Raw genomic sequence first — 27,502 nt, forward strand, 5'->3', positions numbered from 1 at the left:
GAGCGCCCGGGCGGGGGGTCCGAGCGTGAAGGAGGCGGACGTTTACCGGTGGGGTCTGACAGGTCAGCGGGCCGCCGCCGGAGGGAAGGGGTGGTGAGGGAGCTGTAACGCGCGTTGGGGGATCGGTTTCAGAGAGAGGATCGCGGGAGGGGCCCTGCAGCTGCCCGGTGCTGTGCAGCTGTAGCCGTCTGGGCTCTGTGTTAACAACCCCCAGGCCTGAACTAAATGAAGGTGTAAATAAAGGTGGCGTCTGGGCCTGTAAAAGTGAGCCACAGCTGCTGCAGAGAATGGTATTGCTGCCGTGCTCACCGCTCCGTGCAGACCTTCCCTGGCTGCTTCAGTCCCGCTCTCCTTGGCTTTGCAGTTAGGTGGGTGGTTAGGCCAGGGGCTTGGCTCCCTGAGCCCAGCTTTTACCACTCCAGTGTCTCAGCACAGCCTTAGACGGCTCTGTGCTTCAGGAGCAGATCAACAGGGCAACGTTCATAAGCCTCAAAGCAGGTCGATGTTGAGCCTGAATGCTTTAAAGTGCTTTCCACTGCCTTGTGGGGAGCCCATATTCCAATCCCTGTGCTAGTTTGGGTTTCTTGTTTCCTGCGGCAGGGTGACTTCACGTGCTCAGCGTGCACCTTTCCCCAGGGAGGAGAGAGCAACAATGGCACAATGTTATTAACAATACGCAGCACTTGAGTCCACGTACAAGGAAAGATCTTGAGAATTCCTACTTGCCTTGTTTTGTGTTTGTTTTGATATATTGTGCCCCATAATAAGGATTGCAGCAGTAATAGTAGCTAGTGACCTACACTTGAGGTCTGTCTTAGCTTAAGCGAAGGAAAGCTGGAAAACATCTTGTTGAGAAATTATTATTATACAATAGTAGAGTGTTACAGACATTTTCCGTAACCTAAAATGTGTCCCTGGATGTAGTACTTACATATGTAAAAAAGTGGCTGGAGCTGAAAATCAGGCCGTCTTCTAGGAATGCAAAGTAGCAGCTTAATTATCAGTTAGGTTCCTTGTAGAGGCCTTTGTAGTGACTCAGGGCATTTTTGTGTGTACAAGTTCCTGAATATGGTTTAAGTTAATGGATTTGCTGGTGTCTCTGCTCTCCGGCAGGGTAAACCAGCTTTGCTGACACCTGTTGTGCTTTTCCTGGAAGGCACTTGTTTGGGATGGCCCAGTTGTGCGGGACCCATTTCTGGTGGCTTCAAGGTGTAACTGTGTACAGAGTGTATTGGATGACTGTGTAAATGTAACAAATTGCTTTTATTCCCAGGCATTAAGCTTCGTCCCTATCAAATAGAAGGTGTAAACTGGCTGGTGCAATGCTACGAAGTCCAGCATGGCTGTATCCTGGGTGATGAGATGGGTCTTGGGAAGACTTGTCAGGTGTGTTGTCTTCTTCTTCTGGAAAATGATCTTTGCCTAATTTAGCGCAATGTTTCTGCAGAATGTAAAGAAAATCACCCTAATGATTGGTCGGTTAAGCAGCCCCATCCTGAAGTCCATACTCAAAAGAGAGAGCTCATTGTTTCTTTCATTCCTTAATCACTTAAAACCCCTGTTAGGTCCTGAGTGACACTCCAAAAAGGTTTCAGGGTTTTGTAAAAAGATGAGTGGTCATTTTACACAGACATCTGAATGTGTAATTCATAGTGCACAGAGTTGAAAGGACAATACACAGCCAGTACAGAGGGGATGATGTCGTTTGATGCCCCTGCAGCAAGATGATTTTTGGGTTTGTTAACACATGGATTAAAATTTACAGGTGTAAGTTTTTCAGTGCTGCTTTTTTTTTTTTTTGTAAGTTTTTAAATGGGTTTCAGTTTTGTTGGAAAATGAATGTTTGTGCTTTGGTTCAGCTGGTGGTATTCAATGGGTCTTAAATAACAAACTGGTAGTTTTAGAAAGTGATGTATGATAGATCTTCTTTTTTGTGACTGGAGAAAGGTCTTTGGAAAGGGGCTCCAGATATCAAGGTCACGTTTTGGGATCTAAGCTTTTTTGTCATTGATGGTGGATCTCACCTGACATTCTCTTAGCTCTGCTTTGTGCTAGAGAACCTGTGGGAACCAGCTACAAAGCTCAAGAGGTAGACAGTTTATGTAGGTTCAGGCTATTGGGTTTAACCCTTTTCTTATTATAAAAAAAAATATTTTCCTTGCCTTCTAGACTATTTCTCTACTTCTTTATTTGACAAAAAAATTAACGAACAAAGAGAGCTTTCTGATACTTTGTCCTCTGTCTGTTCTGAGCAACTGGAAGGAGGAACTGGAGAGGTAAGTTTCAACAGTTGTCCAGTTGTCCTGCTCATCATGTTCTTGTACAGCAAGTTACAAAGATTCTCTTCAAATGGGCTCAGTCCAACAGTTTTCGTCCTTTCAAAAGGAAAAAAAAGTAAAAAAGGTAAGCTACTGAAACGACAGATCAAACACCACTTGCAGTTAATGTGCAGGCTTTACAATGCGGTGGTATACATTAATTCATCCAACTTATAGTATTGGCTGACTTTCAGTACAAATGCCCCCACTAGCTCCTTGCTTTTTTTTGTTTTGTAACCCTCCATGCTCAGCCTCTCTTAGGCAAAATCTGCAGAAGACAGCCAGGATTCTGTATGATGAAAGGTAAGACCCAAGTCTTACCCAATAGTATCTTTCTTGGCATGCTCACTTATGCATGCAAAATACATCTGTGCATGCAACCCGTCTTCACTGGTGTGCAGTGACTGTGCTGACGGCACATTTGCGTGCCTGGAATATACATTTTTAAGCTGGAGCCCAAACATTCCTTTTAAGAGGAAGGGCAGAAAGTTAAAGATTAGAACAGAAGTCTGTCTATGTGGCTGTCAGGCAATGCTGTCTCTCAGCGTCTGAAGTCATCCAGGTTACATTCTGAAGTGAGCTGGCCCGATTTGGATAGACTTCTGGTTGGAATAGTTGGGGAAGGTGCATCCCTTCATAAATCAGCAGTGAACAGCTATCCAGGAGGAACATTAGGCAAATATCAGTGGTGGGATTAAATGTGGAAGAATTTTATGGTCCCAACTCTTCCTCCAGGGAACTGGTTTTATCTGCTTTTTGACTAAGAGGATAGATTTTTGAGGCCCTGACTTGGACCTGTTTGCTGCAGACATTGTTTGCCTTTATTTTAGCATGATTTAGGCCAGTTCTTTGGTCCCAACTGGGCAAACTGTATTCATTCACCTGCTTCTCATGAGCTTTTTCAGTTCAGAATGGCAGATGGGCCATGAGACTGGTTTTCAATCATCTGCCTTGGACTTTGAGACCTAGGAGAGCACAGTTTATTTGGTACTTGTCCAAACCAGAACCAGCAGCTGAGGTGCCAACCTGAGATGCAAATTAATCAGGAAGGGATTCAGAAGTGAGATCCAGCCACATCTCACAGGAGGGTAGGGTGTTTGGATAGGAGGTTCTCATTATCTGTGCAGTAGCTGTGTTTGATAAGATGGGCCTTGGACTTTGAGACCTAGGAGAGCACAGTTTATTTGGTACTTGTCCAAACCAGAACCAGCAGCTGAGGTGCCAACCTGAGATGCAAATTAATCAGGAAGGGATTCAGAAGTGAGATCCAGCCACATCTCACAGGAGGGTAGGGTGTTTGGATAGGAGGTTCTCATTATCTGTGCAGTAGCTGTGTTTGATAATGGGGTCCAGGGTCATAAACACATGAAAGACTTAGCTTGGCTCGCTGTTTTTTCTCTGTCTTTCTCTTGACAACAGGTTTGCTCCAGGTCTTTCCTTTGTGACATACGTAGGCAGCAAGGAGGAACGACCCAAACTGCAGCAGAACCTGAAAGAGCAATCTCACTTCCATGCACTCTTGACAACATACGAGGTACATGATGTCTTTGACACTTGAAAGGAGGGCTCAAGCTTTTCCCCGCCTTTTCCATTCCTCTGTACCACCCAGTTCATGCCTTGTCCTCTGTACTCATCTCTGACCTTCCTCAGTGATTTTCTACTCTGTAACCCATTTCATCAACTGATCTAAGTTGCTGCAGTCTTTGCGTCCCTAAGATAATCTACTTTAACCCCAGCTTTCCCTCATAGCTGTATCACACCTTGAGTAAAGAAAACAGACACATGTCCATCCTTAACTAATGCTAAATGGTACTGCATTGTCTTTGTATGGTACCTTACAGACCTTTAACATTTAATAGAAACGTACACATGTGTGATGTTTATTAAGATTCTATTAATCAGGCAGTGCAAGAACACTTAGAGTTTGCCTTTTTTGTGCCCTTTTCAGCATGCCCTCCTCAGACAAAACTCTCATTCCTGGACTGCAAAATGGTGGGGTTCCTGTTACAATTGATAGGACTTTGGGCTGAATCTGATCAGAGCTCTCCTGAGAAGGTCCTGTCCTGCTGTAAATGGAACCAACCAGAACAGTGTTGCTTCCTTGGTCACTGCTTTGGACTTTGCATGATCTGGTGCTTAGTTATCTGGAGTGGAAAAAAGCCCTTCTTTTTCTCTCATGAGTCAGTCCCACTCAGGTGTTACTTCATATCAGCACTATGATTTTATTTTAACAATCTCTAAACAATACATCAACTTGAAATTAGATGAAAAACATCTCTTACAGCTCCTTTTTTGTTTGTTTGTTTTTTGGTCCCCCGTCCTTTTGTTTTCCCTCTCTTCAAGTATTTTACTGTCTCTTCCTGCTGGGAGCTGTGTGACCTGTGCTGGCCACTCTGAACGTGAATCTTTTTCCACGTTGCACAAGCAGGAGTGGGTAGCAGAGATAACCCTTGTCCTGAATGTGATAAATGGAGGTGCTCATACTGAAGCAAGTCCAAGAAAGCAATCAGCTGTATCAAGATACTCACTTAGCTAGGATTTTTCTTGTCTCTGTTGCTTTTGATGATAAAATTCTGTGCTTTTTAAGGATTTCTCTTGAGTGACCTGATTTCCTCTGAATCTGAAGTTGGGCAAGCAATGTCTACACTTTAGGATACTATCAGGTCATTGTAATAGCTTAGATTAATCCACTGAAGCATCTGTTTGGTTAGAGTGAAAAAAATTGTGATGCTGAAGGTGCATGCTGTTTCTTACTGAGTGAGAAAGATATGAAAAACTTCACAGAGGTGAAAAGCATTTATGGTGGGTGTAAATTTCCATTAATTCTCTGAGGTTCTACTGCTGGTGTTTTGCCAGACGAGTTAAAATGTAGGATCACAACAGCTTGTGGTTACAATAGCTGTCATGTTACTTTCCTCAGGTAATAAGTGGCTTCATTCCACTCTCCTTCATTCCACTATAGTTTGCAAGTAGACAAAAAAGTAGACAAAAAGATGTTCTGTTTCTTAACTGGTGTATTAACTTAAGTCATAAATCACGGTTCATTTCTTTTTTTATTGCAGATTTGTCTGAAAGACGCAGCATTTCTAAAATCGTGAGTCTGGTTTTAGTTTTTTCAAATTTAATTCTGCATGTCTGTCAGCGATTTCTTAAGTGTATGTTTGTATGTGTGTGAGATCCCATGCTTGTTTCACAAGAGCCAGGGATGTTCTCTGCTTGTGATTAGAGCTTTGCCTGTACAAACTCTCAGTGAAGAATCTTTAATGTCAGCGAAGATGTACGTGAACTTCCCCCAAGGACAGTTTTCAAGCCAGTTAACTCAAAATAATATGATATATAGTGGCTTATAGCAGTGCACTAAATATCAGTCCAGAAGATTGATATTTAGAACAGAGGAGATCTTCAAAAGCTTCAGATTATAAAGGTATTAGACACAAAATTTGCTGAAATTGACCTGCATTATACTATGGTGATCATGTGCTAATACCATATCCTGAAGTTTATTGCCTCCTGCCACCAGTCAGAACTGTGGGGGGTTTATGGACTATTATGCTTTCTAGCAAGACTTGATTATACAGCTGAAGTTCAGCCTGTAGGAAGTATTGTCATGGCCATACAGGATTTTACAGAAGCCTACACTTGAAATGGGGAGGAATTTTCATATTTTTTAGTAATAGTGCCAATGCCTTGCAATAGTGGTAAGTGCTGTGACAAATGTTGAGGGCAGCCAAATATTGTGAATGGGTCAGGATGTTTGTAGGAGCAGAAGCCCAGTGGCCCCCACTGACACAATTTTGGATCTCCCAGAACTAGTCAGGCCCACTATAGGCACCCTGTTGTCTTTCTGCAAAGCACCTGCCCTTGGCCACTGGTGGAAACAGCAGGTTGTGCTGAATGAATCCATCATGGTAGAAGCCAGGCCTTATGAAAGGTAGCCATGGCCATGCTGTCCTTACAGTTTCATATCATGTCCTGCACTGCTGCGTATGATTCTGCTTATTTTGCAGCTTAGCTATGGGATGTAGTACCCAGGGATAGCAAGTAACTAGCCCTAGTATCACAGAAATGTCAGCTCCAGTGCAATTTCCTACTTCTCAGGCTAGCACATAACCTCAAAGCCATGTCACTCAAGGGGTTTTTTTGCCCTTTAGTATTCCTTCTGAAAAAAGCAGCTGCTAATAATTTGTACTTTGTCCTGTGTAGGAGCACTTGGAGCACTTTGTAAAGGTGAGTCAGAGTTACCAGATGTCTCACCACCACCACTCCTTACAAGCAGTGTAATAACACAAATGAGTTGAGCAAGAGCCCTGTTCTAATGTAACGTGGAGAGATTCAGCTGCTGAGCCTGTAGAATAAGAATAATGACATTTCACTGTCCTGGCAGTGGAGAACCACTCTTAAATAGCAAAGAGGGGAATCAAGGGACACAGAAGAGCTGTGGGGAGAATGTAGGTCCCTGGGATTCCAGCCCCACTCGGAAGAGAAGCGTGTGGGTAAGAAAAGCTGGAGGGTCATGCTTTGCCTTCCCTGCCTACCCATCAGCCAGACTTGACTATGTGGAAATCACTCTGTGATGTGGGAGTTGAAAACCTGGTGATAAGCAGGCACAAACACTGAGGATTGAAAAGATCTGGAGTTTGTATTAAGCCTAGTGGATCTACTAGGTCACCAGTGATTCTACAGCCTACTTGATGAGACACTACATATAGCTGTATCAAGCCCAGAACAAGCTGAAGCTGCTGTTTTGGTGATTTGCAAAAGTCTTGTAATCACTCTGCCATCACTACTCGATCATAGTTGTTGGGTTTGCAACCCTTGCAACCCACAGGTGAAAGGGCCTAGTCTCATGTATCTTTTGTTCCAAATTGTAGACCTCCTTGAATGTTTGACTAACTTGTGCTTATATCATTTTCCCCATAGAAATGGGGGTGGAGAGAGAAGCAACAAATTCAAGTGAATTTACTTAGTTTTGATTTCAGAAAAACTCATCCAGGCTATAGTTAAGAAGCTGCGTTGGCTCTTGAAAACCAGTATTTGTGAATTCCTCCCACCCTGCTTGTGATGTTTGCTTGTGGTTCATGGGGTAGGACCATCTCAAGTTCATCCAAGCAGAGCCACCACTTATTTCAGTCTTTTTGTACTGACAAGAATGAATTGTCTGCCTCTAACTAAAGATGCTGTTTTTTCAGCTTTAACTGGGCTGCCTTGGTTGTAGATGAAGCTCACAGACTGAAAAATATAAGTTCTCTGCTTTACAAGACGCTTTCTGAGGTAAAATAACTCATCCATCTTTTAGTGTCTGAAGCCTTTTTTCTCTTCAGTATAGCATACAGATTCTCTGTTCCTCTGAGTATTTATTAACCTCTGGGCCACAACCAGTTTCAATCAGAGTTGGTGAACGTGTTCCCATATTTAGTGGCAGACAGATAAAGGCCTGTCTTGTTGGCTTTGCATGGAGGTGGGCAGTATTTAGAGCTTATCTCTCATTCTGACTCATGTTTGGGCTTGACATGTTGGAGCAATTCGAGAGACCGAAAAATGTAAAGCAGCCAGTCATAGTGCTGAACCACAGCTGTGCTACTGAAGTCTGGCTGACCTAAGACAATATAAAGCGACAAGAGGCTATCTCCAGCTCTGGGAGGGTGAAGGAACCCTTGCCTTGTTCATGGGGCCTCACATCATGAACTATTGACTTCCATTGTCCCATTTAATGGAGCCACCCTTTCTTATTGAAATTAATAGAATTGCTCCAGCTTCCAAAGCACCCTGCCAGAGTACAATGAATACCTGAGTGAAGGATACACTTCTTGTCATGGCAGTGAAACATGGGCATTAGGTCTGGGCTGGCATCAGCAACAATGAACTACAGTACCTTGAAAAATTAAGGGTTTTTTGTTAAGTTCTTAAAAGTCATGTCTTCTGAACATATTGTCCATGATGTCTGCATTTCAAGAGCTTTGGTTGTAGTCACAAAGAAATAGGCGCGATTTACCTTAGCTCTCTTCCTAATGTATTTTCTATTACCAAACTTGAGAAAAGACTTGTATTTTTTCAAAGGTAACCATATTCCCCAAGTCTCTTTACGGGGATTACTGTAAGCAACTTGGACCACATAGTGTTGCTGTGTTTATCAGTTAGACAGCAAACAGAAATGGAACATAGTCTTTTGCAGTTTCATTTCACTGTCCTATTCTGACAGCATTTTCCAGTCATCTCTCATTACGTAACACTCGGTATGCAGTATTGGACCGTAGAGTGCATGGATCTGAGAATTTTAATGGTGTCAGTTTTGCACTTTGTTCTTATTTTGCTTACACTCTCTTCCTTGCATTGGTGCCATCCTAGTCGGTTTGGTGGAGCTGTTTGACTGTCACACCATACCTTATGGTGGATGGTTTTGGCAGACATTTGCAGCATTCTGTGGGCAGTTCTGTGCCACCTGTCATCTTTAAGTTAAGCTTAAGAGTGGCGTGGGTGGAGTTGTATATTAAGTAACTTTTCATTCCAGATATTTTCTCCTAATAGTTTTGTTTTGTTGCTGGTTCTTTCAGTTCTCAGTAGGCTTCAGCCTGCTACTCACAGGCACTCCAATCCAGAACAGCCTCCAGGAACTGTACTCCTTACTCAGCCTTATTGAGCCTGACATCTTTCCTAGGGAACAAGTGAAAGAGTTTGTTGAGTATTACCAAGCGATTGAAAAGGAGAGTGAGCCAGGTCAGTAATAAGCAATGTTGTACGTGAATCAGAACCAGCTGTTATCTTGACTAGGAAGCAGACATGTTGTGTCCCCTTTGTTTGTTTTTTTAATGCTGACTAGCTTTAAAACAAAGCCACTAAAAGTAATGATTACTTACCTTAATGTAGCTCTTATGTATTTAAGGTATGCAGCTATGTTTTGGTTTCTCTGTTTGTAAAATTGTGCTTGAATCATTGCACTAATAGGTGTAAAGATCCTTATACATTTATTTTGAAAGTATAGTTGTGAAGGTACTGTATAAATTCCTTACATTTAATGCAGTAATCTCTTTTTTTTTTTTTTCCCTCCCTCTACATAGCCAAAGAATTGCACAATCTTCTGCAGCCGTTTTTGCTTCGAAGAGTCAAGTCTGAGGTGGCTGCAGAGCTGCCAAAGAAGGTGGAAGTGGTTCTGTACCATGGAATGTCAGCTCTGCAAAGGAAGTACTACAAGGCCATTTTGACAAAAGATCTAGGTAATTGAGGGGTTTGAGCCCTGTGAGCTAATTTTAAAACCGAAATTAATTGCTTTTGTAAATCCATGCTCTGTTGTAGTGAAGGAGAAGATACTTTGGCCTGCAGAATATGCATAGAATGAACATGCCAAATTCCGTGCTTTGGGCTGCCTGATTTGTGGTTTTAGCTTGTAATAAAATAAGAGATGTGAATCTAGAGCTGAGCTTTTGCAGAGCTGGGGAGGGTCAGCTTCAGGATTCTGCTTTGGGCCATCCTGTAATTAAAAACACTTATCACCAGGTAAGCCTGCTCCTGTCCCATGTTTTTGTGTTCAGACAAAAGGGTGGTACAGGAAATTTTGGATCTGTGGATCTCAACAAATTTTCCAATGGTAGTACAGATGCCATACAGCAATTTTAAACATACTGGATGTAGATATGAGTTTCTTAGGAAACCACAGGGCCATATAGACAATGCAGCCACAGACTCTTACCATAATAGCTCACTCCTTGTCACTTCACGTATGAACTAACTGTAACAAAGCATCCTGAAGTATGAGAGAGAAAGTATTTGCTTCTCTCTGAGTTCCTCCTCTTCCATCTATGCATACCACATCATATGGCTTGCCAGTGTTTATGTGTTGTACGGAAAGTAAAACTGTGGGGATGGAGATGCTTTGTTCTTCTAGGGCTAATGCCTGGTGCATCAAGGAGCCAGTGGCACTTTGCATGCACATCACCAGGCAGGCTGAACTTTTTTCTTCTAAAGTCAGCATATGTGCATATATCTTCTTTTTGTTGTCACAAAAATGCAACCCTTCTTAACTTCCTGGTTGCCCAGTAGATCTTGACTCTGCTGTATTACTTTTTTTGTTGGAAAATTCAAATCAACTGCACCAAATTTCTTTTGCGTTTTTTGATGATTTCTAGATCTATAATTCGCTCTTAGACAAATGACAGTGACCGTTTCCAGGGAGTCCAGAAAGTTCCAGGGAGTTTGACAAGGCAGAGTTTTCATCAGGGTCTTTTTCTAAAGGCTTGTCCAAAAAATGTGAGGGAAATTTTGTTTGGTCCATGAAAACAGATGTATTAGTCTTGAGCTGGAAACTCAAATGCAGATGTGATATGTGGAGAGAGACACTCTAGTGCTGAAGCACTGCAGAGCAGCGCTCGGTGCCCAGACATTCTCAGTCACACCCATTGATGGAGCATGGGCTTTCCTGCTCAGTTCCTTTTCTGTGCTCTTTGTTCCAGATGCATTTGAAAGTGAAACAGGAAGGAAGGTTACACTTCAGAATGTCTTAATTCAGCTTCGGAAGTGTGTTGCCCACCCGTACCTTTTCAATGGTAAGAAAGCATTCCTCTCTGTTGAAATAGAAATAAGTTTCTTGATTTACACAATGGTTTTCTATTATTGCTTGGCAGTGTAATGCTTAGAAGAAGCAAGTAATAAACAATGTTGTACTTGAATCAGAACCAGCTGTGAGTGTGTGACCAGTTCCAACATATGACAGTTTATTAATAATGAGGAATAAAGTAGGGCACTGTGTGAAGTCTGAGTTTCTTACTGCAGCACTCTGCTTGTTTTCTCATCAATGCATCTGCTTTCACCTAAACAATGACATCACAATGCTTTGTGAACTATTGAGGGTGTTCTTTAGAGACAGAGAATGACCATCATGGGGGTCTGCTTGGCAATAGTTGGCAGTGCAGACACACTGAGGTTGACCGTTGAGTTGTTATTTGCATAGTATTAGGTCTGCTTCTGAAACTCCTTTCTGTTCCAGGCGTTGAGCCAGAACCCTTTGAGATTGGAGACCATATTGTTGAAGCCAGTGGCAAGCTGTGTTTGTTGGATAAACTCCTTTCATTCTTGTATGTTGGGTATGTCATGTTGGGGTGAGGAAGATAGGGTGGGGGTGACATAAGGAGAGGAGGTAAACTGGGAAGGCAAACTACCTTATTTAGCCATAGATTGAGCAGATATTCATCACGACACAAGCACTGCCCTATTTATTGCACGTTACTGACTACCTGAAAGAATTCATTTCAGTACAAGGAGCTGCATTAGAGATGGTAGAGGAACCTCAAAGATTTTTGTAGCTTCCCTTTAAACTTTTCTCAAAACACTTCACTAACTCTCTCACATGTTCTCATATTTGCCATATTTAGGAACCTGGGAGAATAACCATGTGACATGGTAGTCAGCATATCTGGTTTGACCATAGGTTTCCTGAGAGTAACTTCTAGTGCATCAGTTGAGTTCCTTTGTGCTACCGTGCCTGTGTTAGCCTGGGAGGCAGAATGCATAGCAAATGTGAAAAAGAAATTTGACTGGACCAAAACCCGAGAATAAGCTGAAACTTCAGCTTTGGGAATGGCATTCAGAACTCCTGGTGCTGGGCTCTGGTGACTTCAGAACCTGGAACCTAAGGACCTTGGGTATTTACCTCCAGCTCTCAGATGGGAGGCAAATCAAACTGCAGTTTGCATTCTTGTGCAGTCTGTGAAGCAGTGCCTCCTGCGTGACACAAATTCTACCTTCTCTCTTAATTGGGCTGCGATTTCCCTTTGACTACTTCCAAAGGACAGAGCTTCAACACACCTTGGGAAGTTCTGATGTGGTTGTGGAGGTCTTTGCCCTTCTGCTGTATAGCACCTTGTGAGTGGGTGCCTCTCCCTTGAATATCTTTGCCACAGGACCAGCCCTGTGCAAATTCTGAATTTGAAAACACCTGTGTTCTGCTCTACAGTGAAGTCTGATCGTAAACAGAGCACTCGGGCCTAGAGCTGGGAGGGAGGAGAGTTGATTTCTCACTTACCCATGTTTGTAGGCAGAGTTTAATCTTTGAGGATCATTTGCTGGAGGAGGAAATGCTCTACTGTCACAGAGATGCTGATACTACATTTTCCCAGCATTTAAGATGCTTTGTAGTGTGTGATTTGAGAGCAGTCTCATGTGGCAGGTCATGTGGTGAGGAAGACCTTGTGATGCTAGGTTGAAGCTAAGGATCCTTTTAGACGGGCTCCTTTGGATCCTCACCAGGCTGCATCCAGCTAGCAGCAGAGCTGTGCAACAGCCTTGTTACCTCTCTGTGACTCTACACTCTAGACATGGCAACTGATGATGGCAGATGAGGCTGACTGGTTGCATCTGGATGTGGGGCTGAAAATGTGGTGAGGGAATGGGCCATGACTCTGTGAGGCTTAGTGTTGTCGTGGTTTAACCTCAGTCGGCAACTGAGCACCACACAGCCACTCGCTCACTCCCCCCCCTACCCCCCAGTTGGACAGGGGAGAGAATCGGAAGAGTAAAAGTGAGAAAAGTCGTGGGTTGAGATAAAACCTGTTTAATAATTGGAATAAAATAAAATAATAATAATAAGAAGAATATACAAAGCAAGTGATGCACAATGCAATTGCTCACCACCTGCCGACCGATGCCCAGCCAGTCCCCGAGCATCAGCCCCCCCCCGGCCAGCTTTCCCCCAGTTTATGTACTGAGCATGACGTCACACGGTACGGAATATCCCTTTGGCCAGTTTGGGTCAGCTGTCCTGGCTGTGCCCCCTCCCAGCTTCTTGTGCACCTCCAGCCTTCTCAGTCAGTAGAGCATGGAAAACTAAAAAGTCCTTGACTAGTGTAAGCACTGCTTAGCAACAACTAAAACATCGGTGTGTTATCACCATTATTCTCATACTAAATCCAAAACACAGCCCTGTACCAGCTACTAGGAAGAAAACTAACTCTATCCCAGCCGAAACCAGGACAGTGTACAGAGGTGATGAGGCCTTGCTACATAACAGTGACTGGTTAAGCTATTGTAACCCCTCCACCACTCTGTGAAATGCTGTCACAGTATGTTGAGGCTCATGATATCTCATGTTCTTCTTCCAGCGGCCACCGTGTCTTGCTCTTTTCTCAGATGACTCAACTGCTTGATATCCTGCAAGACTACATGGACTATAGAGGTACGTTCCGCACGCTTTGGCAGCAGAGGGCTTATCCTCATGATCTCCGGCATATATTGTTCCTCTGATTTTGGTTGATCTGCCTGGGGTGGAGAAGGGACTGTGATGGGGATTTATTGCTGCTTAGTAGATAGAAACCATATTGCTGCAGTGGTGCTGTGAGTTGGAGGGTCTTGAGTTCAGCTCTTTGCTGTGCTACCACCTGCCTGAAATGAGCTGACACTTAAATATTGTTCTTCAAAGTAGTTTCAGCTTTGGCTCCAGGATAAAATGGAGCTAACAGATGGCAGGGTAGCAATGTTTCATTATATACCTGTGTTCAATTATGTACCTGAGTCCTGAAGTAATTGCACTGAAGGCAACAGGCTTGCTCTACATTCAGTTTGTCCAGCACAAAATGCAAATTGGGCCACATTCATACCAAGAAAGTAATTTTTGATTAAAACAGTTGTTGGCAGTGGGGCCCCAATATGTCTGCGAGGGCAGGTTGGATCAGACCATTTTTGGCAAGTGTTCTTGGGACATTTTCTTTTGTTTCAATCCACATGGCTCCATGCCTACTTAGGATTTCCCATGAAAGAGGCTTTTGTTTGGTGTTTATGGTTTTGGACAACTAATAACGCAGGATAAAGCCAAATGTAGGGCCATATCCCATACTGCTTGCTCACAGGAAAGCACACATTGAAGGCCGTGGGAGTTTGCATAAGGAGGATCCAATGGTTGTTGGCCTGTTTTGTGGGGCCAACAGCCAGCGCAGCGTAGTCTGAAATGGGACTGTGTGCTAATGTTCTTTTACTTTGGCTCTCAATTTTCCTGTTGTGGTTCCAAGCAGTAAATTAAATGCTAAGAGTCTCTGCTTCAGACTCAGCTAAATAACCCTTTGCTGACAGTCAATCTGGAAGTCAGGGTCACTACTTCAGTTTATACGAGGTTTAACTGGGAAAGAATGAAGGAGTTGAAGGCAATAAAATGAGAATCAGGGCAGGAGGATTTGGTATAAAAAGATTCAGGACAGCAGTGAGACAATAGAGAATGAGGTAAGAGCATAGACAGAATTTCAGAAACATACATGTTGCTTGTTTGAAAAGGCTACAGCTACGAGCGGCTCGATGGTTCTGTTAGGGGTGAAGAGAGACACCTTGCCATTAAGAACTTTGGTCAACAGCCCATCTTTATCTTCCTGCTGAGCACCAGAGCAGGTAAGTAAGGAAAGGAGAGACAAACAACCCATCTTGCTTCTGCACTCTTCTTTTGCTCTCTCTGGCAAGATTTCAGGGAGTTCTGAATCCTGCAGAGCCTGTTCTCGTGGGGGATTTTTGAGGGAGACAAGACACATCCTGAACTTGGGTCTTTCAGCTAGGACATCTGGTTTCTGTGCTTTGCTTTCGGCATCTGATGCCAAGATACTTTTCATATTGCAGCCACTTGAGTTACCTTTTTTATTCCAAGTCCCATAATGCCTGTCCCTGTGCCAGGCTGAGCTTAAGGAATCTCACTAGCGTTTTATTTCTGCAAGCACCAGACTTTAGGAGGGAACAGAATTCCTTTAAGTAAGCTGGTGGAATTGCTTCTCGAGTTTGCTGAACATGGATATGCTCTCTCGCTGGCAGACAGACTTACATGAGAACCTTTTACTGTCCTGAGACTGCAAAGAACACCATGGGACTGCCATCTGTGCTTCTTCCCCTCTTAGCTCCTCAGGCAGGTCTGAGTCTTCTACACATTTTCAGACTTCCCTGTCTCTTTATTCAAGCAAGCGCAGAGACAGGCTTGTCTCCAGAGGAGGGATCCACACTGCTTGATCTCAAGCATCAAACTTGAACTAAGTTTTCCTTTGGACTTCTGGTCAGACTTTCCTGGATGAGCCTGGCTCCAATGATACTGCAGTGCATTGAGGAGAGTACATAGAGAGACTGAAAAGAAGCGCCTAATGCTAGGTGGTAGGAATAAGTGTGTCTCTCACCACGGTGCCTGAACTCTCCCTGTCCATGTCAGCCAGACTTAGAGTTGTTTTTCACTGCACATTGCTATGTCCGGCCAAAGCATCTTGTATTCATCTGGGAACAGTATTTCCATCGCTGTTATGGACAAGAGATTTTTCAGGTGCATGACTCTCCACTTGCAGGGATGTTCTGATTACTGTGAAGAGGTGCTTGGCATGAGCTGGAAGAAATGTAAGGCAGGAGGCTCCCCCTCCAACTACAGTATGTAGTCACAATAGTGGGTATTAAAAAAAAAAAATTGTGCTTTTTTTCTTTTCATTCTATGAGAGCCCAAATTCTAACCTCAAAAACTTTAAGTCATATAAATACCTAGGCTCTGGTTATTGTATAGTTGGGCCTGGTCTTTTCCACTGTTTCAGCAATGTATTTACCTGTTGCTTCTGTGCTGCAGCCAAGTCATGACTTGGGCAGTCCCTTGTAGCCTCAGTGAAGCCAGTCCTCGCTGGGTTAATCTGCCTGCCAGCAGAAGAATATGTCTGTGTTCATCAGTCTTGACAACCAGTCCCCTTTGCATTGCTTCACTTGCACCCTATCTTTTTGACTACATTGCGCAGTACAGCTTGGTTTTGGGCTGTTGCAGAAAGCTGGAAATGGAAGGCTTACCCATCTTCTTAGATCCTTATGAGACTTAGATTTGGGGTTAAGAGATGGATTGAATTAGATACAGTTGATCAGATATGACAGAGCCTTGCATAGCATAAATTCTCCAGGTTCTCCGTTATTTTCTGCTGGTGACGTATTTTATGACCTTCTTCTTTGTTTGTAGGTGGAGTTGGCATGAACCTGACAGCAGCAGATACAGTTATTTTTACCGATAGTGATTTTAACCCACAAAATGACTTGCAAGCAATAGCAAGAGCTCACCGGATTGGGCAGCACAAGTGAGAAATGTTGCTACTTCTGGTTTGGTTGCTGACTCTCTTGGTCCCTCAGTATTGCTTTCCCTATCCATAGGCAATGGAGGGCTAAAGTACAATAGATTGAAGATCAAAGAAGGAGAGCAGAGAGGATTTTACGTCTTTGTTTTTCTGTTGCAGCCTCGTGCAGTCTTGTCCATGTCACGTGTCTAGGGTGGGAGCTTTGTTGATTTGGAGGAGGGGGAATCTGGAGGTTTGCCTGCACTTTTGCAGTGAGCATTTCTCCTGCGTCAAAAGGCAAAATTGCATCAGCATTACATTTCTGCTGATTATTTTTGTTGATTTGGTTCTTGCCTTTTTTTTCCCTACCAAAGGAGTGGGTGAGGGGATAGTGCTCCATGTAAGGAAGCAGCTTTAGTGCACCTCAAAAAAAGAAAATAATAAGAATTTTCTTAAACTTTTCAAGGCCTGTGAAAATTATCCGCTTGATTGGGCGAGATACAATTGAAGAAATAATCTACCGAAGAGCTGCTTCTAAGCTCCGGCTGACAAATACCATTGTAGAAGGGGGTCAGTTTGCTCTGGGAGCACCCAAGCCTCAGGGAGCAGCAGAGTTACAGGTAAAATAGAGCTATATCCTCAATTTGACTCCAGTAACATCTTTAGAAATGTCCCAGAGTGTTTCTGTATTTGTGTCTGATAGGAACCAAGCCAAACACTTATGTTTTGGGGGAGATGTGCATTGACACGACAGCTTTTGCATGTCTTAGGAACCAAAATGACATCCCAGGTCCAGGCAAGATCTGACATTTGAAGACAGTTTTTACAATTTCGAGGCACATCCATTGTTGGAAAAGGGTGTGTTTTCTTGGAGAAGAGGGGAAGGCAGAACCTCTCCTTGTTTTACTACTTTATTTGTAATTATAACAGGTCTAAAGTGGAAGCTGACTCATTGTTTCTAGAACTTACCTGTCTCTGGTGCTTTTCTCTCACAAACAGAGCTGATGATAAGTACTTAGTCAGCTTTTGGTTGCTAGTCTGAAACTCGGTAAACCTTCTGTTGACATCTTGGCAAATATAATGTCTCAGGAGTCAGGGCATGATTTGTAATTCTGACCTGAAAGCTGAGGTTTGTGCTGAGAACTTGGGTTGAAAACCTCAAGCAAAGTGACATTTAGGGGAATATATCCCCTGTGTGCAGCTAAACCTGGGAGAGGTTTGGAATTAGTGTATCCTTTCCCCTGCCGCCTCCCCTCCCTGCCCCATCAGCATGTGTCTCAGCAATTACAGTTTCCATGGGAAAAGTGGAACTGAGCCCATAGGAAATTCCATGCTGATATTTTTCTCCCCGTGGATTTTTGTGGTATTTAAGCTTTTGTTTTAAAGGAGTTGGGGGCAAAAACAAGCCTGGTCTTTCTGGCTATGAAGAAAGCTGCTTGAATGCAGTCAATACGATTCTGTTTTGTCATTTAGCCCTGGAGAAAAATGACCGTTCAAGTCTGGATGAGTTATGTTTGAGGGAGATATGTTGTAGGGGCCTGTCCCATCAGGTGTTGGGATAACTAAGCATGTTAAAGCATAAGTATTTTGACAAGTAACATTAAGGCTTAGATTTCTCCACTCATACATCCTTTGCATTTAAGCCTGAGAAGCTTGAGGCACTGGGATTGGCAAGGAATTAGGAGATATTAATACTGAACTTCCCCTTCTCTTTGTTAAAGCTGAGTGAAATCTTGAAATTTGGCTTGGATAAATTGCTCTCCTCTGAGGGGAGTACTATACAGGATGTGGAGCTAGAAAACATCCTTGGAGAGACAAAAGGAGGGAAGTGGGTAATGGACGTTGTGCTGCCACGCGAAGAAGAGAGTGAAGAGGAGGATACAGAGAGTAAGTTAAGAATCTAAATACCTATGAAATGCATGACGCTTGGGTGCTCTTAGAGAAGGCTTCTCAGGCAGGGGTGGCATTTTTCGGGCAACAAGAAGAAAAGTGGACTTGTAATTGAGTGAGTGACTTGGATTTTGTTTGTGATCTATCCACAGACTTTATTTCCAAGCCTTTATTGGCCTTTTTCTTCTTTTTGTGTCTTTATTTGCCTATTTGTAAGATAATAGTAACAATACTTGCCCATTTTGCTGGCTGGGGGGCTGAATTCCTTCAAGTGCTTCAAATATTTTGAGACCTCAGATGAAACTCACGAGAAAAGGGGAAATAATCAAACTGCAGATGCTGTTTTTCCCACAGAGAACCATTAAGATAGATCTACAGTTTTAGAGATATCACGGTAACTTGAGGAAAGGCTATATAGCGGGTGTTTTGTATTTATCTCCAAACAAAAGATTATTGGCCATAAAAATCACAATTTAAAATGACCTTAAAAAATTTCCAAAATGTGAGATAAGAAATGCGGAGTCATGGAGTCTAAACAACTAGAACAAACCTACTCTGTCTTCAGTACTCTACCTTCCAGTCCAAATGTCACGCAGTTGTGGTTAGTTTTTCATAGCCCCATACTACATGAGAATAAATTCTAAGGATACTTTCCGTCTTCTGGTGCCATGGTGAGAAAGACTGAATTTCTGTTTTGAGTACACAGTAGTACTAAAATATAGATCTGTGACTGAAGCAGAAATATGGCCCTGCAGGTTAGGTATTGTCCGTCCTGCAGCAGTTGCCAGCAACAAGTAATTATTTGCTGAGAGTTAGCAAAGAGTGGTATTTTCTGTTGGTAAATTAAAGAGGAGCAGTGGTACCACACTGCATAATAGTTATTGGGAGAATAGCTCACCTGATGAGCAGTAACCCTGAGCTGCCAGAATTCTGTGCTTTTATTTTGTTTGGGAGCTCAAAAGCAAAAGTTTGCTGTCCCTTTACAAGAGTTGCCTGTAACTAGATAGCAAAGCTAAATGGATTTGCTACTGGCAGAGGTGGAATGACCAAAGAGAACAGTGATGGAGCTACAACTTAAAATAGTTAATTGACCAAAATAGGAAGAAAGGTTCTTTGCCAGTATAAATGACTTAAATGAAAAACTTTTGCCTAAGGAAGCAAATCTTGATTCTCTTGTTTCTACATGGTGCTGACACTGGTCATACAAAAAAATTATGAGAGGGAACATCTTCTTCTGCTGAGGGTAGAACAGTGTTACAGAGAAGCCAGATTTCTTTTGATCTCCCTGTACGTTTTAGGTGTTAGTGGCTTTCAGTTCCTTTTTACACTTTTTAATTATTTTTTAAAGATCACATGTACGTGTACGAAGGCAAAGATTATTCAAAAGAACCCAGCAGAGAAGACAAAAAAGCATTTGATCAGCTTTTGGATCTTCAGAAAGCCTTGACTGAAGAGACCAGTAAGGGAGGGAGAGCTCTCCGGAACAAAGCAAACGTAAGACAAAAGACATGACAAGGCACATGATGCTCTTTCATTTGCTTGTGGAAAATGAGGCTGACGGTTTTCTCTCTTTACCTACAGCTTGCAGAAGGCATGTTAAAAGATTTAGATGTCAATGTAGTAGAGTTGGCTCTTGAATCTGAGGGCTTGACAATTCAGGATTTCTGATAACAGATCAGAGATGTGATGTGCAGAGCACTCATATAAACTTAGGTCACAAAACCACATACTATGTGACAATTGGGATCTGATGATTAAGACCTGTGGACAAGTAGACAAACGGGAAAGGAGTGTAGGTTAAGGTGGGCACCAGACATGGCTTTAAGGTGAGAAGTAGGTTTCCATGATACTTCTTTCTCCAGGCCCTTCTCACAGGCCTCCGGGAACAGTCAACCAGGAGGAAGCACTTGTTGAGCGCAGAGGAGCTGGAGGCTAGGAGGAAGAAGCGCCAAGAAGCAGCAGCAAAGAGAGCAAGGCTCATGGAGGAAAAGAAGAAGGCAAAAGCAGAGGCAGAACACAAGAAAAAGTATGGTTTGTACTGCATCTACTACTTGTAAGCTGATGTCTGTTACACTATACTCTAGAAATGTGTGTCTGATTGATGAAAACAAGTCGTGCTCTGTATCCACTCTGGCAGGTGGGACTGGGAATGAGGGGAGAAGAAGATGACAAAATGGCTGCAGGCCACCCTCATGAGAGAGTTGACTTCATACATCAGGATGTTTCTGTGTGTGTGCTCAAACTGCATAATGTAGGGATGTGAAGGTGGAAAAATGGCTTGAGCCCCTAGCAAGGGTTCTTTTCCCTGAATACATTGCCTGACTTCACATCTAATTTAATTCATAGAGACTGGCCTGAATAAGAACCCCATATCTGAATGTACAGTGAGCTTTTGGGAAAAGCTTTCTGAAATGTCACAGTTGGCCCCTATGTATTGGTCTGACATCTGTGACTCTCTGGCATGTGCCTTAACTTTCTCCTCCTTGTTTCCTAGAAGTTCTTCCTTTTCACCACTCTAAGTAGCTCCTTGCCCTTTGTCATATGCTCACTTTTTCCATGCCCACAATTGGCTTATCACACTGGCGTGTGGCTCTTAATATCACAGATAACAACTGTGGTAAACTTTGTTCCGGTCTAAAATAGGGGAGAGGAGCAGAGGGAATGCAGGTCTGGGTCTCCTGTGTTTCACTGCAATGATTTAAAACAAGGTGTGTGCCCCCCACCTTTGATTTTCATTGAATATCATCTTCTCTTGCTTTGTTTCAGGATGGCCTGGTGGGAGGCGAATCATTACACATCTACCTGCCTTCCGTCAGAGGAAAGTGACTCTGAGGAAGAGTTTGAGGAGGATGAGGCTGGGCTGAATGTGGATTTAGATTATGAAGATGCAGACCTGAACTGTATCAAGTACGTCATGGGAGATGTCACCCACCCCAAAGCAGAAGAGGAGGATGCCATCATTGTCCACTGCCTAGGTGGGACTTAAAACAACAGGAATGTTGTTGGGTGAGGTGGACAAGGGGGCTGAATTGTCCCTACTAGCTCAATAGTTTCCAATTCCCATCCAGACTGAAATAATTTGGATTTGAGTCTGACTTAATCTTGTGGTGCAGAGGCAATACAGCCTCTACTCCACCATGTATAACCCACACAAGTACTAGCAAGGTGTACCTGGGTCTTTTCACACCCTCTCGGGGTTTATGGGTGAGCCTCTTGAAAGGTGCCTGTATGGCTTGAAATTTTATGTCTGTGGCCAAGCGGGGACAGTTCTTCCTGGGAGCAGGGCCTTTTGTTCATCCCATGGAAGCTGTAGGGATTGAACTGAGATATTGAAAATCATCTGCCTTACACAGTCAGCAGAGAGAGAGACAGGCACTTCTAGAGGCTGAGGTCAGAGTTTCTCTATCTCTGTGCTCGTCTCAACACTGACAGTACAGAGGCCCTAAGCTAGTATCCTAATTTAAGGACCTCTGTTAAGACACTAAAGCTAAGGGAGAGAAATTCACATTACAGAGTTCCTTCTGAATCAATGTTGGAGCTGCTCTCTGACCAGGGCTATAGCAGAACATTATAATCTGCTTTGGCTTATGTTAAACTCAGCACAAAACCTCATGTTTAAAGTGGAAATGCCAAGTAAAAGTGAAAGCCTGCAAATAACAAACATCTAGTTGTGGGAAGCCCAAGGCAGCAATCTGGGGACATATATAGGTGCATAGAGCATGCACCTAGTGCATATATGTGAGGACACCAACAGGTTTATATGCTCAATGCCATGGTTAAGTGCTTGTTTGAGCATCCTCTGTGGACAGTAAGAAGGAATTCTTCCCGCAGAATTTTTCAGGGAACTGTGACGAGTTTGTTTTTCTCAAGGGCTGAGGTTTATCCTCTAGGATGGTCCCTTGAGTACTGGTTGACTTCAGTTCATATGTGGTTCCCATATCTGGTTTTGATAATCATTCGTTGCATTTGTACAGAGTAGATCCCTTTCCTGCAGGGGTGGTCTTCAACCTCACTTTCTAAAAGGATTCTAACTTGTAATTTCATTCTAGATGACTCCGGCTGCTGGGGAAGGGGTGGTTTATTTACAGCTCTGGAGGCTCGTTCTGATCAGCCAAGGAAAATATATGAGATGGCAGGAAAGATGAAAGGTAAGAGATTAAAACATGACCTTAGGCCAAGATACCTGAAAGAGCTTAAATCCCACTGATGTTGCAGGAGTGAGGTGCCTGGATACCTTGATACTCATGTTTTTTCCTCTTTCTCTAGATATGTGCATCCCTAGCTCTGAAAGTAGTAATACAGTGGGTGCTTTGACTTGACTTGTTTGGAGTGTGAGAACTCTGCATAGGGGTTGGTCATTCCAATCCATGCTGCAAATCATTAAAAAAAAAGAAACAAACCCTGAACTTGTTTATTATTCATATGATGTTTTTCACTATATAAGACAGAGCCCTGCATCTTCTGTCAAAGTGCTTTTAAGAAGGATGAAAGCCACCTCAGGCAGTACTCAGTTGAGCTTTTGGTTCCCTCCAAGCACTAATTTTCTCCTGAGCATGTATTTGCAGTTTTGAGTACCTGCAGCTGGTGAGGAATGCACATCTTGCTGCAAGGTGGACCTGTTGTTTTTTTCTAATTTCCTGGGAGATGTTTTCTTCTTGTTCCAGTGTCTCTCTTTCCATTTGTGGTCTTTAACTGGGATGTGTGTGTGTCTGTGTGTCTCAGTCGGGGGGGAGTAGCGTCTGTCTTGCTTCCCTGAGCAAAGGGACTGACTCCACTGAAACCATCATGAGGAGATAAAGAAAGCAAAGGAGAATAATGCAGAACATGACAGTGAAATCACTGCTGCATTGACTCACTGTTGACTCTTCAGGACTGATTTTTTTGTTGTTGTTCTGTTCTTGTTTTCTGGACAGACCTGGAGTTAGGAGGAACCCTGTTATTCCCCATTGATGATAAAAAATCCAGGAAAAAAGGACAGGACTTGGTGAGAATGAGAAGCTCCTTTTTGTGTTGCTCTGTCCAGATGTTTTTGAAGCTGTGGGAAATGAACGTTATGTCTTTTTCCCAATAATAATGACACTGAATACTGAATATGGCTAAGTTGCAGTTCAACATAGAGAAAAGGAGATCTTTTCCTCATTTATTAAAGCTCATAGTAATGCAGTTTTCCAGCAGCTATCACTGTGCCTCTCAGTGCTGTATTTAGACTCCATTTCATGGTTTTGTGTGTTTTCTCCTTAGTTGGCCTTGATTGTAGCTCAGCACCGGGATCGGTCCAACAACTTGTCTGGCATTAAGCTGTCTGCTTTGGAAAAGGGCCTGAAGAAGATTTATTTAGCAGCCAAGAAAAGGAATGGTAAGTGTTTGTGCAGTAGAACAGTGAATCTTTACATGTGTGATTGCATCTAAAGATGATGACCAGTTTCCACCTCTCCTGTACTGTTTTTTCTGAAGTGAAGTAACAGTGAGATCTCCATGGCAGATATGTTGTGTTCCAAAATATTTCTTCTGTTCTTGTTGGGTAGCTTGAAGTCCTTATCTAGATCGCTTTCTATATGTGTATCTTGTCCTAAAGAGTGTGCGCTCTCTGTTCCTTCCTTCTCAGCAACAGTGCATCTTCCACGTATTGGGTATGCAACAAAAGATTTCAACTGGTATGGTACCGAGCGGCTCATCCAAAAATATTTGGCAACACGGGGTATCCCCACGCTTATGTATCCTTTTGGAGTATGTTTTATTTGGTTCACAATCTACTATTGAAATGATCCCCTAAATATCTTGGTGGATGCAAAGCAAGAAAGCAAGGCAAGGCACAGATGCCGCAGTCCAGCTAAAAACTTGGTTTATCTGATTTTGCTCTCATCCAGGTACTCATTCCACGGTGAGGACTTACCAATTTAGGTGATAATGACAGATTCGTCTGGTTCAGTATGTCTGTCAGAATTTGTTGGAACTAGATGCTGGTCTTCTGTTGACAGCCATCAACTTACCTGTATATGCCACGTCTGTGGGGGAGATGCCTGGAATTTCAGAATAACAGAAGTGACTCAGAAAGTAGCAAAAGTGAGGATGTGATAAAAACATTACAATGTTCCACGCAAGTGATAACCTGCTTCCTTGGCTGAACATGGTGGAGTTGGTGTGTGTTAGGACAGGCTCTTGCAAACAGCTCATTGCTTCCACCTTCCAGGAAAGGAAGCAGAGGTTTACAAGGAGGCTTTGTTTTGTCCTTTCTCTAGGAAGACATGCATTTGCTATACTGCCACTGTCAGCAATTCTGTGAAACTGAAAACCTGAAACGAAGACAATAGTATTCAGAGCATTCTGCCACCTTCCTTGGTGAATCTCTTAGCAGACATGTTGTCTGGCACTCCTTGACACTTGACAGCATTTCCTTGACACTTCTTATTAGATACTACTTCCCTAGGAATAAAGGCTCTTCCTCTGCTTCACAACCATATTCATCTTCAATGACAGTCTCAAAGCCATGAGGATGCAGTAATTTCATTGAGAAACATGCGCAAAAAGCCAAGGATCTTTTCAACATCACGCAAACAGTCTGTATGTGTCCACTTCAGAAACATGGCTTACACAGCCATTATTTGCTCCGGTATCTGTCTGCCTTTATTGGCCAGAATGTTTACATGTTGTCAGTGGCTCTGGAGAGGAATGCGACTGCTTCAGAGTTCAAAGAGTCTTTGGATAAGGATGTTCCCTCAATCCCAGATCTGTTTTGGAGATGGAAAATTAAACTTTCACTGATGGTCAGTTGTTATCCCTTACATTGTTATTGCTAGGGCTTGGAATATAGTATTGTCTGGCCATATTTTTTCCCCTCTTCAAATTCCATGCCTTGTCTCACTATACCTGTTTTCAATCAGCTTTTTAGTGGTTACCTGGGACTCTGTGTACATGCCCACATAGACGTCTCAGTGGAAAGGAAGCTGTCTGCATTCACAACACTGCATAACAACCACATAGTATAAACTCTTTATACTGTTCCAGTTCCCCAGAAGTCCATTTGACTTGCATTTGTTCAAATATAAAATTTAGTCACATAATCACGTGCTTACAATCTAGCAAAATCCTGACCAGTATTCTTGGCAAAGGCGTGCAAGGGTGCCAAAATTTGAGACTGGCTTTATAAATGACACCTTTCCTTCTCCCACAACTGCTTTTTCATTACACAGCTCTTTGTTGCAGCTATTGGGCAAAACCAGTTCCTTACTGCTGTCCAGAAAGCTGTGTGAAAGATTCCATGACCCTTTGATTCACGTTAAGGAAAACTTAATGCAGAGTTTTTGATGTTGGCTTTACTCTATTGCAACAGAACTTTCCTGTTTTTTGCATTGTTGGCACTGTTGGCTTTAGCATATTTTTTAGGGTATTTTAGTACAACGAGGCAATAATTAGCTTTCCTAATAAGTGTTTTGACCAGAGAGACTGTGAGGTGCCAAACTTAATTAAAGTTCAGCTTCCAATAGGAAATCACCCCAGAAACAGTGGAAAGTGTGTCTTTAAATATCTAATTGCCAACACACATCTCATTGGCTGCATTTACACTGCCTCTGTAGCACCATCTGGTTACTTAATAATTTCAGGCCTGGTTCTGACATGGCTCATCACGCTGACTGGTGTGCTCCACACTAGAAGAAGCCTTCCTGAGTTGGATACTCTCTCATTCACTGTTAGCTCTACCAGAAAACCCCAAGTGATTTGTTATCTCCTTTGACCCTGCTGAAGCTTAGGTAAGCCGGTGCTGCTTAGCACCTCAGTAGGCAAGACCTTTCTTGCAGCTGCTCAGAGGAACAGCCCCTTTATATTTGGCAAAGGGCTTGCAGGATCAGAGTCTGACTGTGAAGACTTTCTGGGGTGAAAGGTGGTGAGTAGATGTACATTACCTTGTTTTCCCCCCGTCGTGCGAACTGGCACTCTTCCAGCAGGCCGGCTGGTGGCACTGTTAATCAGCTGCAGCAGCACATGTTGCTCTCGGCCTCCTTTCAGAGAGCAGGGCAGTGATCTCCAGCCTGGAAAAACGCTGCCTTTGCCAGAATTAAAACACCGGTTATGCTTTTCTCTTTGTCGGCTTGACTGAACACATAATTTCAGTCTGCAGTCTCAAGGCTCTGTTCCTCCACCTATTCTTTTCCTGTATATTTATTGCCCTTCTTTGAAAGGTTTCATTCCCAAGTGTTCCAGTGTGTGCAGTCTTGTTCCTCAGCTTCACACACACCTATGGCCAAATCCCTGCCCACCTACAGGTTCTCTGGCCACCATGCAGTTACACATGGACAGGATTTGTCTTGTGGCTGAGTCCCCCAGCATGGGTTGAAGTAGTGCATATACCACCACTATGGCCAGGTATTCCTGTTTGAGGCCTCATGCTTCCGTTTGTTTCTACAAGAAGATGGGGCTCTACCTCTGTCCTGTGCCCCCCACCCTGCTGTAACTCTGACTAGAATTATAAAGGAGAGGAGGGCACGACTACCTGCCTGTTAATGTCCCTTACCCTGTAAGATAAGGCCCGCAGGGGGCTGCAAGGTTCCTGGCACACACAGAGGAAAGGTCATGGTATGCAGTAGATTCTCGCCCTCTAACTTAGGGGCAAGTCAGACAAAAGATGTTCTCTTTTCCCCCCTCTACTCCTCTTGGCCTGTACAGATTAAAGCTACCTTATTTTTTTCCCTTTAAATTTACTTAGGAAATGCTTCTGGAGTATGGGGGTTTTGTTGTTTTTGTTTTTTTTTTCTTTTTTAAACAATATTCTTTAATATTCTTTAAATTTGCTGAATCCAGAGAAAAGTTCTACCTCTGTCTGCTTTGAAATGGAAGTGAGATTTCAACTGAATTCTGAGCTGGGTTTTGCAGAATCTCAGCCAAGTGAAGTTTTTCTAGTGTTTGCTACCCACCACCATTTCTCTTTATTTGGGCAGAAATCGTGTATTTTGGATAATTAATTCCATAAAGGGCTCAGCAGCTTTATATGCAAGTTGCTATGCAAAATAAATGTGTCATGCTGTTTCTTCAGCTGTGCAGTACTACGCATTTTCCCTTTCTAAATAGCAACCACCCCAAAAGGGAAGGAAGGTGTTCTTTTGTAGTCATGTCCCTCTGGCCTCTCTCTTCCTCTAAACAAGATTTTCTGCAGCAAAAGAGCTGAAATGTGGCTCCTTGTGCATATCTGTCATTGCATGTTTACTTAAACTTTAGATGTATGCTGCTAGATTGAGGTCAGCAGCACAGAGCAAGATCATGCACAGTTCAGACTGGCTA

At 43.1% G+C, this 27,502-nt stretch overlaps 1 protein-coding gene across 2 annotated transcripts; it reads left to right on the forward strand.

Moving 5' to 3' along the window:
• The first annotated feature begins 1,281 nt into the window (after positions 1-1,281).
• CHD1L (chromodomain helicase DNA binding protein 1 like) lies at positions 1,282-27,502 on the forward strand. 2 transcript variants are annotated; one of them, XM_009274508.2, is made up of 21 exons: positions 1,282-1,386; positions 2,170-2,276; positions 3,738-3,852; positions 5,381-5,412; positions 7,508-7,589; positions 8,870-9,032; positions 9,374-9,529; positions 10,763-10,855; positions 11,296-11,392; positions 13,406-13,479; positions 16,249-16,363; positions 16,806-16,959; positions 18,061-18,226; positions 19,578-19,723; positions 20,092-20,255; positions 20,996-21,204; positions 22,279-22,377; positions 23,143-23,213; positions 23,471-23,585; positions 23,835-23,943; positions 24,642-27,502. In XM_009274508.2, the coding sequence occupies exons 1-21, from the start codon at positions 1,363-1,365 to the stop codon at positions 24,718-24,720; spliced, it is 2,370 nt and encodes a 789-aa protein (XP_009272783.1). In that variant the 5' UTR covers positions 1,282-1,362; the 3' UTR covers positions 24,721-27,502. The 2 variants fall into 2 exon arrangements, with proteins under 2 accessions (XP_009272783.1, XP_009272790.1); XM_009274515.2 differs by lacking the exons at positions 1,282-1,386; positions 7,508-7,589 and adding an exon at positions 14,568-14,678 and having other exon boundaries at positions 2,174-2,276.

The sequence above is a fragment of the Aptenodytes forsteri genome, unplaced genomic scaffold (genome assembly GCF_000699145.1).
Source record: "Aptenodytes forsteri isolate BGI_AS27 unplaced genomic scaffold, ASM69914v1 Scaffold379, whole genome shotgun sequence".
Classification (NCBI taxonomy): Eukaryota; Metazoa; Chordata; class Aves; order Sphenisciformes; family Spheniscidae; genus Aptenodytes; species Aptenodytes forsteri.

Bases quoted from the DNA above. Each gene is read 5' to 3' on its own strand.
- CHD1L (XM_009274508.2), top strand. From the start codon at position 1,363: ATGGGTCTTGGGAAGACTTGTCAG. The intron at 16,364-16,805 runs GTGAGAAATGTT...AAACTTTTCAAG, and splicing joins CACCGGATTGGGCAGCACAA to GCCTGTGAAAATTATCCGCT. The intron at 16,960-18,060 runs GTAAAATAGAGC...TCTTTGTTAAAG, and splicing joins AGGGAGCAGCAGAGTTACAG to CTGAGTGAAATCTTGAAATT.